The following is a 17,130-nucleotide window of genomic DNA, read 5'->3' on the forward strand; positions in this document are numbered from 1 at the left end:
AAATATCTAGCTATACAAAAAGACATAAAAAATATCGGTTATGTTGGATATGTCATCGTTAAATAAAACCAGAACAAGTGTAATTGGTTCATTCATAGAGTTTTATTTTCTGGATAACCCAAGTAAGATGTTAGTCATGCCATTACATACACAGATCACTGATTTTCAGAAAGGCATCTTTGAGAAAAACCTTGCATATTCAGCACCAGTAACGTAAATAACCAGATTTGTGCATTCCTTCTCTAAACACGTCAAATTTTATAAACTGCAGTTGATTAAACGTAATAAATAATGTAGAAAACTATTATTTTACTTAAAACACTGAACTCCGATTCCAGCGTAAAACAAGATTTAACAGCCATCAACTCTGGACGGAAGAGGTAACAGATTCAACATATATAAACACGATTTTTATGTGGTTATCACAAATTGATTGTTTTACCTGCAAGATATCATAACTATAATTGTTAAGACAATTCTACACAGAGAACTATAGTTGCTTTGCCTTTAAGATTTGGTCAATTTACCTCTTTGTAAGTTTCAAGGAACACTGCTGAGGAGAAACAAACTTTTTCCCTCTCTTTTTTTAATCTTGAGCACAAGAGCTATATTTTTGCTGCACACTAACATCTGATCATGCACACTGTAGCCTTCTAACACAACGCTGACCAAGAAGCATATTATTTTGGATGGCATTTGAAAAGGGCAGGAATTTATGCCTAAAACAAACTTTCATAGCGCAGGGACGGCTGCAATAGTAGCACCATTTTCACTGAAATAAAGCAATAAGATCAGAAATGCAAAACACCACGATATATTTTGCTCCCCCAAGACAATATTCAAATATTTTTCTTTGTCAGGACCAGTCCATCTATGAACATTTCCCTGTGATCTCCGCCTGCTATTTAAGACATCAGTCATATCAAAAACACTTTCCTTCTTTCTTTTTCTCTTTTCATGTCACTTTCCTAGTCATCTACGCAATACATTTATTTAAAAGTCTAAGCCTACTTAAACCGCCCAACTCAAGGCATTTAACAACTTCAGAATGTTACAAAATGAACCTGAACATGGTTGATACTGATTGAGTATTAAGTAGCGCGTGGTTTGATTGTGAAATACAAGTTATCAAAGACATAAACCGACAATAATTAGCTATTGTTTGACCAACTGTTAAGCCGCATTGAACTACTTACAACTTACATAAGATGCTCTACTTTGTGCTGGTGTAACATTTAAGTAACTCAGTCAAATCATCTGTTCAATAGCCTTCAATCTTCATACATTATCTAACACCCTCTTTCAATATTTTCAACATCTTCATATCCATCAAGACATCGGTAACAATCTAATGTTGACTTAAACCCACAGGCGACAGAAAAATAAAAATAAAAATTGGAAAACAGTGAATGAATACCAAACAAGAAAATAAATAAAATCTCTGGACAACAATAATGATTGAAAACAAATTAAATAAATAAAATAGAACTAAAACAAAAACAAAACTGACCACAGGCCTGTCTTCTAAAGTGCATAGTTTCACAGTGGTGTTTAGATGAACGTCAAAACAAAGTGCTGGGAACTCGAGCGAATGTGGCTGCCAAACGTTTAACTACGATTTGCTCTAAACATACGATTCACACAAAGTCACGTGAGAATTTCAAGCATATTGCATATTTACATGAGCTAATTCAAACTATTTTTTTTCTAACCATTGAGGTAACCAGACAATTTATAAAAGCAGCAAACGGTATTGCCTCAAAATATCAATGTTAGTAATGCCATTGAAATCACATGCAGTCTTTTCTTTTAAATAATATTTTAAAAAAGATTTTAATATTGCTTGTGAAATTTCTAGACACTCAAAGAATATGGCTACATATTGTCCTACTGAATTCCTTAATCATGTTTGTTAGGTTTTTTATGTTTTTAAGGTTTATCAGATGAATCCCACAAAAACATGTCTGAGAAAGAGCAGATATTCTGCATTAGGAAAATTAAGCCCTTGAGTTTTTAATTGACTGTAATAATTTTTTTTGCCCCAAATTTAGCTAAAATTTTCTTGCATTACTGTAATGATAATTACATGATAATAATCAGAATTTTTCTTATGTGTTACTTATAATACAATGTGCTAAATTGTCATGAAAATAAAGTCACAAAGCAAAACAAATGGTCCTAAAAACAGGCTTAATTTACAACATTTATTTTGATTTTGGTGTGGAACTTCTCATTCTTGGCTTCGTGAGATTCACGCTATCAGGCATATCATTTACATTAAGTTAATTGATTAACTGTGTTAGTCATTAATAATAATAATTTAGTCTACCCTCTGCACATTGGACGGTTAAGTCTTGACCTTCTACACCAGTGTTTCTCAACCCTGGTCCTGGGCGCCCCCAACACTGCACATTTTGTATGTCTCCCTTATCTGACACACCCATTTCAGGTCCTGGAGTTTCTTCTAATGAGCTCATGAGTTAATCAGGTGTGTTTGATTCGGGAGACACACAAAATGTGCAGTGTTGGGGGGCGCCCAGGACCAGGGTTGAGAAACACTGTAGATGTGGTTCTACGAAATCAAGATGTGCTTTCGAACCCAAAGCACAGATGCACTCGGGTGTCACATATGGCTTTATCGCAAAGATCCACACATCTCACGTGACTTATAAAAGTACAAAAACACCGTTCAGGTCTACCGTATTTGCAGGTTTTGGATGTGGATGGTTTGGTGTATAGGCACAGGTTTTATAGTGCAATCGACACAAAGACCACGGCGCTATTAAAACTCTCAACACGTCCGTCAGATTCATTCAGAAGCGCAAAGCCACGCTGAAGATCACTACACTGAAGATGTATAACACTGCCAACTCACTGACTCTGCCCAGCCCTGTTCTCACTCAGGTCCTCTTTGGTTTTCTGAATGCAGGTGAAGATTTCTTTAAACAGGGCTTTGTATTCTGGCTGGTGGAGGTCGTCTGCGAGGCAGATGGTGTCTGTTGTTGCGGTTGCCTGACTTTTGCGGCGCTGAGCTGTAGCGGAGGGCGTCTGGACGGCTTTGTGGCTGAGGCTGTCTGCCCCCTGCTGGCAGCGGCGGAGCAGCTCTTCGTATTTCACCTGTAGCGCGCTATATTGCGCGTCCACCTCGTTGAGAAGCGAGATCCCGCGCTGCTTCACCGCTTGAGCTCGGCGGATGCACGTGCGCTCGTGTCCGCGCCGGATATCCTCGGCTCGAGCCCCGCGGACGTAGCTCTCGCTGCTGCAGCGCCGCCTCCCCTGAAGAAGCTCCGCCTCCGGCTCCTCCTCCTCCTCATGCCCCGCCCCCGCTCTTTCCTCCATGCCGAAGAAAACGCTGTCGGGCAGCAGTGCGTCTGTCAGTCTTACGCCGGACGACTCGGAGCGCCACAGCTGCCGTAGCTCCTCCACCTCGGCCTCCAGCTCGGCCTGTCGACGGCGCGCTCCCTCCAGCAGATGCAGACGCTCCTCCAGAGCGTTGTTTTCCTGCGCTGTCAGCTCCGTCTCGCGCTCGGCCTCCACCCGCCGGGATCGCTCAGCTGCCAGCTGCACCTTGAGGTTGTGGAGGGTGTGCTGCAGGGTGGAGTTCTCTTCCTCCACATGCCTGTCATCCAGGGCAGGCCAGGACTTCTCCTCCTGCAGGCTCTCTGAGCTCAAGTACCTACAAGACAATAGGAGCATGAGTCTGAGAAACCATTTCTGCAGGAGTTGTTTATTATGACAGAATATATGGAGAACAAACTGGTACTGAATGGTTCCATAATAAATATCTACAACTGCAGGATGACCAGCACCATCTTAATAAATGAATCTGCCACCCAGAAAGCATTCTATACGCAAAATTAAGATACCATGTTAATAATAACAATATGTGATCAATAGAGTCGTAATAAATGGGAAATAGTATAAAAACGTATAATTCCAAACCCAGTGGTTCTTAATATAGTTTAATATATGATTGTAAATCATTTTAAGTTATGTTTTGCACAATGTATATAAAGTATCTCATCATTAGAAATGAGTGTCTGAAGTTTATGTTTTAGCAGAACAATTTAGGGCAGAATTTTTTATTTTTTGTTAAATGAACCCATGTAAGTGTAATGCAGCCTTGCATAAAGTCTGTTACTGAAGAAAGTGGGCATGTAATGATGGCCTTTACATTCTTTACAAGCCTTATAAGCATAAATGAGCCATTTAATTCCAAAGATAAATTTAGGGATCAGAGAGAATTATGAAAATCTAAATTACCTCTGAAAAAAAAAAGAAAAAGATTAACATTACAAGATTATAAAATAAGACTAACATTACACTAACATTATAAAATGGAAAAATATAAAATTGTATTATTTTATTATATTAACATTAATTATTTTACAAATATTTTAATAAATTAATTTTATTACTTTATTATTATTATAATAATTTGTACCATGTAGTTATTTATTAGTTATTAATTATATTGTAGTATGTATTTAATAATTTTAAATGCCACAAGTTAATTTAGGAAAAACAATATTAAATGTAAATAACGTGTAAGTGAATATTTTAATAAATTAATAATCATTTTATTATTATAAATATATTCTGTATTCTGTAGTTATTTAATCGTTTTAAATGCTACAAGTGAATGTAGGCAACATAATGTTAATGTATATTATCTACAAGTGAATATTTTAATTTAATAATCATTTTATTATTATAAATATATTCTGAACTCTGTGGCAGCACAATTTTAATGTATATTATGTAAAATGGATATTCATTATGAGAAGGTGTGCTATAAAAATTAGTGTTTTTAAAGATTAGGGTTTTTAAAAATTGACTTTGAACTTTCGTAATTACTATGTAGTAATTTAAATGCAAATATATGGAAAACAAGCACACACAAATAAATATAAACTCTAATGGTTAGCTAGTAACAGATAAGGCACCGATATATCGTGTAATTATGAAATGACCCTCTTTGAATGAGTTTTTCTGAGATGTATCCACAGAAAATCTCTTTGTTAATTGCATCACAGGACCTGTTGCACACTGTTTACTTCTAGCTCCATATTAGCCTCTGCAGCACTGATGGATTAGATCAAGGATTACTGGATTAAGGGCCAGGTCAGATTATGATGTCTGGCTTTGGAGGTCCTTAAGATGCCCAGTCAGCACGTACTAACACTGGAGTACACAGATCAGAGAGGTCATTCGCAAGCTGGACGTCACAGAGAGAGACATCCACTTTAATCAGTGCCGCATGAGTCCACAAGCCCTTAACATAATTACAGGCCCTACCTAAATTAAAGTCTCCATAAAACGGCTTGACAAACACAAATCTCCTTCTGAAGTTGATGTATTGCCTACTAAACCAGAACGTACAAGTGCAAGCAAGATCTTCAGCACAAAGTCGAACTCTCCAATGACAAGCTGAGACATGAGTGCATGGGTGTTTGCGTAATGCTGATGTGAATGATAGGGATTTGTTGGCGTCATTTGGCTCCAGACTCACTTTTCTTGTTGCAGATCATAGATTTCTTTCAGACAGGACATGCTTTGGGCACCAAGGCTGCGGCGCGCAGCTGCCAGATCTCTCTTGGACTGAGACGCCTTCAGCTCGTCCATCTGCTTCTGAAGACCCTCCATATGAGTCTGCAGCCCATCTATGGTCTCGGTTAGACTGCAGATAGAGAACAATATATTGATGCATGTTCCAGCACGTCAGAGTTCAGTGCTGTTGCAGAGAGATCTGGATGTGTCCTCACCTCTGGATCCTGTGCTGGGCCGTGCGGTTCTCCAGCACCAGCCTCTGGTTGCTTTTCTCCAGGTCTCGGGCTGCTAGGTCCAGCTGCTCATAAACTTTGGCATGCTGGTCGTTCATCTGCCGCAGGAGATCCACCTGCTTGGTCAGGTACTGCGACAGGCAATACAGACACAAGTCTGATCAATATGGATATTCCTCTTTAGAGCTGGACAATGTGTTTAACATTTATTTTCCTTAACTTCAATAATAAAACAAGTTAATTTAGGACTGGTATCTTTGATTAGTTTCTGTGAATCGTTCACACTGTCCATTTCAAAGAATCGATTCAGAATAGATTCAACGATTTGTTTGCATAATCACTAAAAATGATTTTTGACCTATGGTAACTCGTAGTTTCTGTAAATTACATAAAATAAATTAAAATTGAAATAATTACATTTCAGGGCTCTACACATTTTAGGAGCCAATTGCTCTTTCCATGGCATTTTGATATTTGATTAATTTACATAATTTTGGTTCTTCAAAGGTAACAGTTTTCAAAATAAGAAACATCTTGATTTTTAGTTGTTTTAGCTTATTTTAACGATTTTAATCATTTGGGGCCAGATTTACTAAACAGGGAAAATTAGCAAAATTTAGAGTTAAGTTTCTAAAGCAAACCACAGGTCAGTTTTCACAAGTTACAATGACATTTCACAAGCTAATGCAACTGTGGCTTTGTAAACATTTCTTTACTCTTTTGTCAATGTTTCACTACAAGAGACGGAAGAGTTACTTCATGTTGCAATTACAAACTTCCCACTACATTGTTACTGACAAGTCAATGTTTGACTAGACAATATTATATCGTGACGTATACTTGAAACATTCAAACCAGTTATAAAACCAGGATCAAGTAAACATCAAGTCTTTCTGTTAGACCACAAAGTCTGCTTGAGATGACTTGGTCACATGCATGTGAACATGGCATCCAGTTATCATCTTGAAAATAAATGCTTAAATTTTTTTTTTTTTTTTTTTAGAATCAATGTGTTTAGGCTAAATCTTTTGGTTGTCTGATCAGATAATCAAAATGGAGATCACGTTTGTAATTCATGACAACTAAAACACTAGGAGATGAAATAAAGCTGATTGCACGGTGGGATATTATTCTATGCAGTGTGCTTTGTTGTACACACGTAGGAAAATTTTGGCAAATGAGATGTGATAAGGTATCCTGCGCTTACAGAACATATGCCATCTGTTCACAGTATGCATACTATGTATACACGGCAAAAATAATGAGAATAGTATGCCACTCCAAACATTATCCTTAGAAAGTGAATTACATAAGAGCGTATTGCCATGCCAGGCCATTAGCCAAACAGGACACCACAAACACTGTTAATGTCTTATCTCATGACTGGTGTCACGCCAGACAGTTACAGTTTCAGAAATAGCAGTAGTCCCTCTGCATGTCGTCCTAACCGTGACCAGGAAAGAGGATGAAACAGGAAATCTCCCGCTGTTTACGCATTTCCACGAAGGGAAAGACTAGTGGAGTTCATACGAGTACAGCGACAGTGAAACTAAACTCATTTCTGCCTTTTTATTGGATAGTTAGCAGATAATGTGACCATGGATGGTTTTAAAATCAACATCAAGATTTAAATGAAAATAATCCTCTTTACATATGAGGTACCTGCAAGGTGATCCCAGTTAAACAGCTTTCTCCTTCAACTTTTGTTTCTCCATCACAAAAATACATTATGTCAACTACTCATACATTACAAAGACCTGGAAAAAGACGTTTCAAATCCATACAACATAAGATCTGCACCATGGAGGAAGAGTTAAAGAAACCAGATGTGGTGGATTTTGGGAGCAGTGTGAGAAGTGTCACCTCAATCTCCTGCAGCTGCTCGTGATTGGTGGAGTACATCTGCTGAAGGCCCTGCTCCAGCTCATGGTTCCTGTCCAACAGAGTCTTGCCCAACTCGGCGGCCAAATGGAGATCTGTCCCACACACACGGAGAAGACAGAACGGTAAACATTGAGTAGACTCGGTGGGCGTTATCCTGCCAAACCCAGCGGCAGGAATGCTCAAGTCCAGCACCAGACGCCCAAACACAGTCCAGATCAACAACAAACTTTCTGACAATAGCATCATTTTTTAGGGATGATTCAAATGAAGAATAATAGTCTCTAAACTAGTCGTTCCTGTAGCTTGACTGGTATTGCATGATGCAAGCAATGCAGTCATGGGTTTGATGCGCACATGCAGTACTAAAATGTGTCCTTTGAATATAAAGAAATATTAAAGATGCTATGAATGCCAAATGCAAAAAATGCTGAAACTAGTTATCGTCAGTGAAATAACAAAATGTATTAAGATCTAAATAATAATAAAACAAGTATAATGGACATAATAATGCAGAAAAGAGAGACATTAGCTAAACACCATGTAATATTACACAAATTTCAAAGCTTTCCTCATATATTTGTATTTTTTACGTCTGAACATTTAAAACCAATGGTTTACTCGTCACAAGTTTCATTTTATATATATATATAAAAATGACCAAATAATATGTGACCCTGGACCACAAAACCAGTCTTAAGTCGCTGGGGTATATTTGTAGCAATAGCCAAAAATACATAGTATGGGTCAAAATTATAGATTTTTATTTTATGCCAATAATCATTAGGATATTAAGTAAAGATCATGTTCCATGAAGATATTTTGTAAATTTCCTACCATAAATATATCGAAACTTCATTTTTGATTAGTAATATGCATTGCTAAGAATTCATTTGGACAACTTTAAAGGCGATTTTCTCAATATTTTGATTTCTTTGCACCCTCAGATTCCAGATTTTCAAATAGTTGTATCTCGACCAAATATTGTCTGATCCTAACAAACCATACATCAATGGAAAGCTTATTTATTAAAATTTCAGATTATGTATAAATGTCACTTAAAAAAAAAAAAAAATCCCCTTATGGCTGGTTTTGTGGTCCAGGGTCACATATTCAATACACTGTGACATTAATGTGCTTTTCTTTTCTTTTCTTTTTTGTTAACAATACAAATTATAAACAAATAATTCAATTTTAACAAATAGAGATATTACAAAGTACCAGGGGGATTGAAGACTGTATCACAGTATTTTAAACATGTCACAGACTTTTTATTTTTTTAACAGTCCTATTGAAGAAATACAACAGTCATAATCAGATCAAAACAAAGGACACAGGCGCTGAATCAAGATGTTTGTGTCACTTTACCATGTTTCGACCATCATTATCATCACCCTCGGCTGATGACGTCAGAGTGCGCATTTAAAGGGTTTATATGGGCGCGACCTTCAGTTACACGGCCGAGCTATCATTTCAGATAACCTTTCGTTAACAAATTCCTCTTTCATTTCACCCAGGGTCCAAACACTATCGCTTCCCCTTAATATTTCACCTGACCTCTGAGAAAGTCACGTCGTATTGATGCTGAACGACCTCAACCACGCATTTCTTAGCTGCTGTACACCGACAGTTCAACAGAAACGTGATGTTTTAAATCAAATGAACTATTTTTATAGAAAAGAGCACGCATATGCTGTCATTTCGCAGTGCACACATTACTGTCGAGTCTTACCATGCTCCAAATCCTTCCTGCTGTACCACAGATCCTCTTCATTGCGTTCAAACTCCTCTTCTACAATCACGTCCGTCAGCATCTCGACTCCAGGTGAAGCTTTAGCCGACAGGAATCACCCGTTTAGTTTCTCTGCCCGTCTGTTTTAAGACATCAGCGCCCTTTGTCTGATGGAGAAACGCCGGTGAGCGGCTTCAATCCCTAGCGGTGTGAGCCGGTGTCTACAGCAACGTGGCAGACTCCGCTTTAGAGAGCAGACTGGATAACAACAAGAACGGATCTCTGCGCTGACCAATAGGAGGCCGAGGGCGGGACTTTGGAGGCGTTTTGTCCAATGACGGCTTACTAGCGGATCGATTTGCGTATAAGCCACGCCTACTTTGGAATACCAGGAAGTGGTGCACTGCACTGTTTTTAAGTTGAATGAGCTCAGTTGTGGTTATACTCAAAACTTAAGTGTTTTAATCAAAGCTTTTATTTTCTGGCGACATTGTTTTGACGAGATACGGGGAATTAACTAATTAGATGCGATTGCATGAGTTTTATTATAGTGTTAAGTTTAAGCCCTTTGTGGACAAACTTTGACTTCCAGCAAGTCAAACATCCGATTTAGCACCATGAGGCACTTTGCTAATCCAGCTGCTCTGGCTTACTCCATGACAACGCTTGGTGCTGGCATGATGAACAGTATTTTTAGTTTCTACTATGTAAAGCTATTCTTAAATAAGTACAAAATATCAGAGACAGCCTTCCACCAGTCACAGGTGAGTTTTTATAGGTTTTAACACATTAATCTGAACTGCCATAGGGAGTTAATGTTTTTGACTAACGTTGATGTTTTTATTACCACATATATTTCATAAAGCATTAAAAATGACACATACAAGCGCTGGACTCTGTAAACAGCGATACAGAGTCGTGGGAGTGGCCAGCACTTTTTATAGCCAATCAGAAGCGACCTCGGGCTGTCAGTCAGTAGCGTTGACTGGAATGTCTTCAGCTGTGAAGAGAGGACCGTAGTAGTGATGAGATGGTGTGTTTCAGTATTGCAGATTTTATCAAATAGCTGAAATTGTTTCATAATTGATAAGAGAAACACCTCCATTCATATATTTATATGAATGCATGAAGGTTTTGACCATATTACAGCAAAGCAATATCTCAAGTGTTCTTCTGAATGTCAGCATTGTTGTGGCCAGCGTGCCATAACTAGTATTAAGAACATCAATAAATACTGTCATATTGCCATCTTCATAAGCTGTGATAGCCTGCCAGTCAATAAATCCTAGTTTCTGTTTTCAAATATTTGAGAGAATTGAGTTATGTTCAAAAATAAGTTTGTTTAAATTCAGCTTATAGGTAAACGACTTAACTGCATATAAAATTGGTCGTCCATCAGCAATATTTTCTGTGAACATTATGAACATGCTATATTTTGCATAAATGAAGAGTCAAGTTACTGTATTAAAAGCAAACAAACTTAAACCCAGTTAACCCAGTTTAGCTAGATTAAACTGGTTTAGCTGGTCTTCCAGCCTGGCCAAGATAATGTTCAACTGGCCCTAAACCTCTCTAAAACCACCCCAAACCAGCTTGACCAGGCCGAAAGACCACCTGAAGACCCCTATATATAAGAAATCAAGGAAGGAACAGGTTCTTTGGGCAAACACACAGGCTAAAACAGAGGCATTTTTTCAGTTTGTTTCTGTGGTTAAATCAGCTCATGATCAGCACTAACTTTCAGTTTTTAAAGGGATAGTTTACCCAAAAATGGAAAATTTGTTTCATTTGTTTCAACCCTGTATGATTTTATCTTCTTCTGTGGAACACATACACACACACACGCACAAAGTTATTCTGAGAAATGTATTTTTGATAACACTTTATTTTGAGTCCACATTCTACTAACTATAAGTAACTTTGCTACTACATGTTAACTAGCAGTCATTAAAGTATTAGTAGACTGTCTGCTAAATATCTCCTAACCCTTTATTTTGATGGTCAACTAACAGACATTCTAACCAACTATAAGAAACATTACAAGTTCATGTCAATTCGTTCTACTAACCTTAACCTAATAGTCTTCTAATGCTCTAAAGAGAGTTAGTTGATATGTAGTAACTTATAGTTAGTAGAACATCTAAAGTGGACTATCAGAATAAACTGTTACCTGTCTCTTTTGTTTGTTGGTTGGTTGGTTGGTTAGTTTTTGTCCATACAATGTAAAGTTAGTATTGGTAGCCAAAACTGTTTGGTTATCAATATTCTTCAAAATATCTTCTTTTATGTTCTGTAGAAGAACAAAGTCAAACATGTTAAAATCAAATCAAAGAATTGAACATAATATGTGTTACTGACATTTCAAGTTCATTTTAATATCCTGCTATCATACACATTATATAAATCTGCAAAATGCTTATTTGAAATATTATCTGGACCTGTAAAGATCCCACAGTTATGTCTCTGCAGGTTGTCTTTATGATCTGGAATGCACTGAATGACCCCTTGTTTGGATATTTGCAAGACAACTCACGTATGGAGTGCTGCTCACGGCGGAGGCTCTCCATCTTATATGGAGCCCCGCTGTACTGTCTGTCTTTCTTGCTGGCGTGGTTCCCGTGGAGGACGTACGAGCCGGACGACTGGCTGAGCGGCGTCCACCTCATGGTGACCCTCTGCGCTTTTGATGGCATGCTCACATTCGTGCTGCTAGCCCAGTGCGCCCTCTTCGCAGAAATCTCCGGAAACCATCAGAGCAGACTGAGGCTGATTAAATACAGCCAGGTGGCGTCTCTTTTGGGCTCCTCCAGTGTGCTCTTCTGCGGTCTCATCTCCGAGAACATGGACAACTTTGCTGCCTTCCAGGGTTTCAGCGTGGTTGTGGCCATATTGGCCTGTGTTTGCATGCTGTACACGGGCTTCAACAGCGAGAGTCGATTTGATAGTAAAACCTCTGAAGAAGATTCCCAGAGTCCTCAGAAGCCGCCGCTCTCGCTGTCGTCCGTGATGTCCATGACCTGGCAGATCGTTACCAACAGAGACTTCCAGCTGTTCGTAATCATGAACTTTTTCCAGGTGTTCATGGTGGCGTTCTGCAATAACTTCACCATGATTTTTGCAGAGCACCTCATTCCTCAGGATGTCCTGCCATCGCTTGCCAAGAGCATCATGTACGGAGCTGGATTCATCTGCCCTCAGGTGCATCATAGTTGTAGTCAGTGTTGGGGGTAACGCATTACAAGTAACTCGAGTTACGTAATCAGATTACTTTTTTCAAGGAACTAGTAAAGTAATGCATTACTTTTAAATTTACAACAAAATACTTTTTACAGTTACTTTTTCAAATAAGTAACGCAAATTACTTTGTTTTCCAATTATTGACTGAGACCTCTGTTGTTTTCATGTTGAGAGAAATCACATGATGTTGTGAACATGATGTTACTATAGTTCTAGACTAAATGTGAACATGCATTTAATCTCACTTGCTCAAAAGCAGATTCAGTATTCCTATAAATAAATAAAAACAGTAAAATGCAAACTCCTTTGTGAGCAAATATCACTTTAGTTAAACATCACATTTGTTTAACTTTTTTATTTATTGCTAATAATAAGAGTGTTAAGGTCCTCGGTTGCTGAGTCCGAAACTTTCGTAAGCGTTTTTTTTCGCATTTGTCATTCTTTCCTATCAAAATGCTTGCTACGGATGCAAAAACGCTGAAAATCTAACCTGATCTGTGAGTTTTTTTATGACGGACGAAAAAGTTTTGGAGGCACTATGTAAATGTGATTGACACAACGTGAAGTCGTATTTATTTTTTAACGTGCGAAAATTTCGCAAAGACTCGATGTGCAAAGACCTTTATTCTTATGAATTTATTTTTTGTTAGCAAGCCCAGCCCAGGTGAGAAAAAGTAATGCAAAAGTAAAGCAACACATTACTTTTTTTTTATTAACAGTAAGTAAGTAACGTAATTATTTACAAGTTACTTTTTTATGGAGTAACGCTGTATTGTAATGCATTACTTTTAAAATAACTTTCCCCAACACTGGTTGTAGCAAACATTACTAATATTGTCATTCATACTTGGTTGGAATTTAATAAACCCCTGTTTTAAGGATGAAAACATTTTATGCCTCGCATCATTACTAAGAGCCAAATCAAAAAACAATAACTAACACTTAAATATCTTTAAACCTCTCTATGTTTTCTTCTACAGTTGTTGGTTTTGTGCAGCCAGAATCTGCTCCATAAGTTTGGCTACTACAGACTCATTCTGATCACCTTCTACGTGGAGGCCGGAGCTGCTGTGATCATGTTACTCCTGGGTTCAACCAACTACTATTTCCTTGCATTGTTCCTCACTTCCAACATGTGAGTAATTACACAGAACAATACTGTTCCTTTTGCCCTCCATTGGGATAAAGGAATTCATATGTTAAGATAGAACTAGATGTGTGCTTCCAACGATAGAATGGCTATGTCACATTTGTGACATGTTTAGTTGTTCAAAAACAGTAAAAACAGCAGTATTATTATTACTGAAAAATCAAAACGTTATTTGAATGTATTTTAAAATATAAATCTTTTGTAACATTATAAATGCCTTTTACTATCACTTTTTTTTAAATGCATCTTTGTTGAAAGAAAGTATTAATTTTATTTATTTTTTTTTTCAATCTTACTGACCCCAAACTTTTGAACAATAGTGCATTTAAGTGTTACAGTCAGTGTTTACTAGTGAATAGAAGTTTTAAAATGTAGGCCAGATTATGTGTTTGACTAATTAGAGTATAAAGCCTTTTTTAATACTTACTGGACTTGCTCTTTTGTATTACTGAATAGGGCTGGGTGATGTGTATATAAAAAAACAAAAACCTTTTGACATTAGTCAGCGTAATAGTATTTATTTACTTACATATATTTAATCGGTTTAAGGAGGACCTTTTTCCCATCCACCAAACAAGCTACTTCAAGCAAGTACATTTGTAATGTTTAATGTAAGAAATTATATTTTAATTATAAAATATTTATTTATTTAACTTTCCACATGTTTTTCACCGAAATGGTATTAATAATTAACATGTTAATGCCCTGATATAACCTAATACTTACAGTGTATATATAGTTTTACTATGGTGCTGTTAAACGATTAATCGTGATTAATCGCATCCAAAATAAAAGTTTTTGTTTACATAGTATATGTGTGTACTGTTATTTATTATGTATCTATAAATACACACTCGTGAATGTATACATTTAAGAAAAATATGTTACGTTTATATATTAAATATATTAATATATAATATAAATTATATGAATATAAATATATACATGTAAATACATGCAACTATTTTCAAAATATATGCTGTATGTGTGTGTGTTTATATATACATAATAAATATACACAGTACACACAGATATATTATGTAAATAAAAACTTTATTTTGGATGCGATTAATCGCGATTAATTGTTTGACAGCACTATTTTACTAAAATATTTAATTTCTGATAAATGTAACACATATTTCCATGAACATTTTTAGCTAATGATGCAGCTTGAATCACTTATTAATGCTGTTTTACTGTAAATGGGTCATATAATTAATCAAATTTTCTTTTCTTTTTTTTCATAGAGTGGGTAATAAATGGCCATAAATAGTATAATATGACCTTACACAGAAAAAAGAAAGAAAAAAAAACTTAACTACTAAATGACAAATAATAAAAAAAATGTATTATGACCCAGCTTTGTCTCTGAATGTGTGATGTTTTGCCCTCTGATGGTGATTTTAGGGTCTTGGTTCAAGCGGCTTTCAGTCTCTTCAATCTGCCTCTAGCTGATATCATTGACTCTGACCTGCAGAAATACAAACGCAGGTATTTAGGTCATTGTTCAAATAAAAATAAAAAAACAGTGTAATAAAGAGTTTTTTAATGAAGTGATTTTGAAAAATGACTTTTTTAAATGTCTCCAGCTCTCCTCTCTCGTCTATGGTTTTTGGGACTAACGCTCTTTTCACAAAGCCGGCACAGTCTTTGGCTCCTATGCTGGTCGTGTCGGTTCTAAACCAATATGGCTATGCAGAAATGAAAGATGTTGAGAAGGCTGCAGATCCAAGGTAACTTCACCTATCAAATATTCCAAGTTTTTCCAATGTTTTCAGAACTGAATTTTTTAAATATTTACTCACACAATGGTGCATAACACTCACACTGTAAGCAGTCAATGGTCTGTCGTCCTCTAGGGGTGGAAAAGGTCCATTGCATTGAAGGAAATATTGTCTGTCTCTTTGTTTTCCTAGTGCTCTTCAGTCCCTGCACAGTGCCATGTTTTACCTGGTGTGTGTGGTGCCGTTGTGCGTCACAGCCCTGCAGGTGCTCGCGTGGAGGCCGTTCTCCATACGAGAGAGCCACACAATGGACTCAAAGTACATCGATGGGTGAATTCGGCTCATTTTATTTTGTTCGTATGCGTTCACTTGCAGCACTTGATTTATATTTTGATTTTTGTCGAACTACGGACTGTAATGTATTGAGAAAGGGAATTTCTAGATGAATCTCTTAGTACTGTAAAGCAGGTTTGATTCTTTGGTGGTTGGTGGTATCACATCGCACAAATCAGATCATCAGAAATCAGATACATTATCTGAAATGTAGGAAAATGTTATGTATGTAAAGGAAATTTACAGTCAGCCAGTCCTTTTTTTAAAAATAAACCCCAAAGTAAAGTTGAGGGGTGTTGTATCACCCTAAAGATGTTTGCCGTCTGCACATTATCCCACTCATTCCACTCTGCTTAAATGAATAAATAGCAATGTATGTAACATATTAGTTTGATTGTAAATTATTTGATTATGTGTGAGGAAAGAGAGCATGGAGTGGAATGCTGTGGTTGACCAATCAGAATCAAGGAATTCAGAGAGTCGTGTAATAAGTTCTTTATATGTGACATATTCTCTTGATGCCAAGCTGATTTGTGATTGCGGGGAACAAATCAAATTTTAAAAGACACTAAGATGTATTAAATGAACAGTAAGCAATTAAAGGTGTAGTCTTTTACCAGAAAATAAATATATGATCATTTCTATTTTTTTGTTTTTTTTATCACTTTGAATTTGATAAGTGCATATTCGTCTCTTTCCTGTTGATTCGCACAGAACATTAATTTTGTGAATATTTATTAGTTAGTGGGATATGTTTTGTGATTGTTGTTATTTTTCTATGGCAATAAACTTAACCTTATGGTCAAACAATGTGTGATATGTCATAATTATGTGGATTTGATATGTGCATTACGAAACAAAGAATGCAATAAAAACCAATCGTGAAAAAATAATAAATTACTATATAACAGTAATATAGTACTGAAAATTATAGGTATATTAGTGTGGATTTGGGTTGAAATATACAGGCCTATATATATATATATGTAATGTGTAAAATGTTTATATAAAATATTGTATATAATAATAAGTGACCTGACGAATGTTAGTTAATTTAAATTTGTAACTTTTAAATTGAGCTATTTATCATTCTTATATAGCTACACTGCCATTCAAAAGTTTGGGATCGGTAAGAGTTTTAATGTTTTTAATGGAGTCTCTTATGCTCATCAAGGCTGTATTTGTTTGATCAAGAATACAGAAAAATAATAATAATAATATTGTGAAATAATTTCTGTGACACAGCATTGAATTTACATTATTCCAGTCTTCAGTGACACATGATCCTTC

General features: G+C 36.5%; 2 protein-coding genes across 2 annotated transcripts; one reads left to right on the forward strand and one right to left on the reverse strand.

Moving 5' to 3' along the window:
- Positions 1-83: 83 nt before the first annotated feature.
- cdr2a (cerebellar degeneration-related protein 2a) lies at positions 84-9,623 on the reverse strand. Its single transcript, XM_058769992.1, has 5 exons — positions 9,397-9,623; positions 7,647-7,759; positions 5,766-5,914; positions 5,513-5,680; positions 84-3,676 (listed from the first exon to the last, which is right to left on the reverse strand). Exons 1-5 carry the CDS (start codon positions 9,476-9,478, stop codon positions 2,872-2,874), a joined length of 1,317 nt encoding a protein of 438 aa, XP_058625975.1. The 5' UTR covers positions 9,479-9,623; the 3' UTR covers positions 84-2,871.
- Positions 9,624-9,771: 148 nt separating this feature from the next.
- On the forward strand, positions 9,772-16,640 carry mfsd13al (major facilitator superfamily domain containing 13a-like). The gene is made up of 6 exons (XM_058769988.1): positions 9,772-10,160; positions 11,866-12,594; positions 13,614-13,768; positions 15,191-15,274; positions 15,373-15,516; positions 15,700-16,640. The coding sequence occupies exons 1-6, from the start codon at positions 10,014-10,016 to the stop codon at positions 15,839-15,841; spliced, it is 1,401 nt and encodes a 466-aa protein (XP_058625971.1). The 5' UTR covers positions 9,772-10,013; the 3' UTR covers positions 15,842-16,640.
- Positions 16,641-17,130: the final 490 nt, after the last annotated feature.

The sequence above is a fragment of the Onychostoma macrolepis genome, chromosome 03 (assembly GCF_012432095.1).
Source record: "Onychostoma macrolepis isolate SWU-2019 chromosome 03, ASM1243209v1, whole genome shotgun sequence".
Lineage (NCBI taxonomy): Eukaryota > Metazoa > Chordata > Actinopteri > Cypriniformes > Cyprinidae > Onychostoma > Onychostoma macrolepis.

Excerpts from the sequence above, each read along its gene's own strand:
- mfsd13al (XM_058769988.1), top strand. The coding sequence starts at position 10,014 with ATGAGGCACTTTGCTAATCCAGCTGCTCTGGCTTACTCCATGACAACG. Across the intron at positions 13,769-15,190 it reads TTGTTCCTCACTTCCAACAT|GGTCTTGGTTCAAGCGGCTT; the intron begins GTGAGTAATTAC and ends TGGTGATTTTAG. Across the intron at positions 15,517-15,699 it reads GAGAAGGCTGCAGATCCAAG|TGCTCTTCAGTCCCTGCACA; the intron begins GTAACTTCACCT and ends TTGTTTTCCTAG.
- cdr2a (XM_058769992.1), bottom strand. The coding sequence starts at position 9,478 with ATGCTGACGGACGTGATTGTAGAAGAGGAGTTTGAACGCAATGAAGAG. Across the intron at positions 5,915-7,646 it reads AGCAGCTGCAGGAGATTGAG|TACCTGACCAAGCAGGTGGA; the intron begins GTGACACTTCTC and ends TGCCTGTCGCAG. Across the intron at positions 3,677-5,512 it reads TATGATCTGCAACAAGAAAA|GTACTTGAGCTCAGAGAGCC; the intron begins GTGAGTCTGGAG and ends ATTGTCTTGTAG.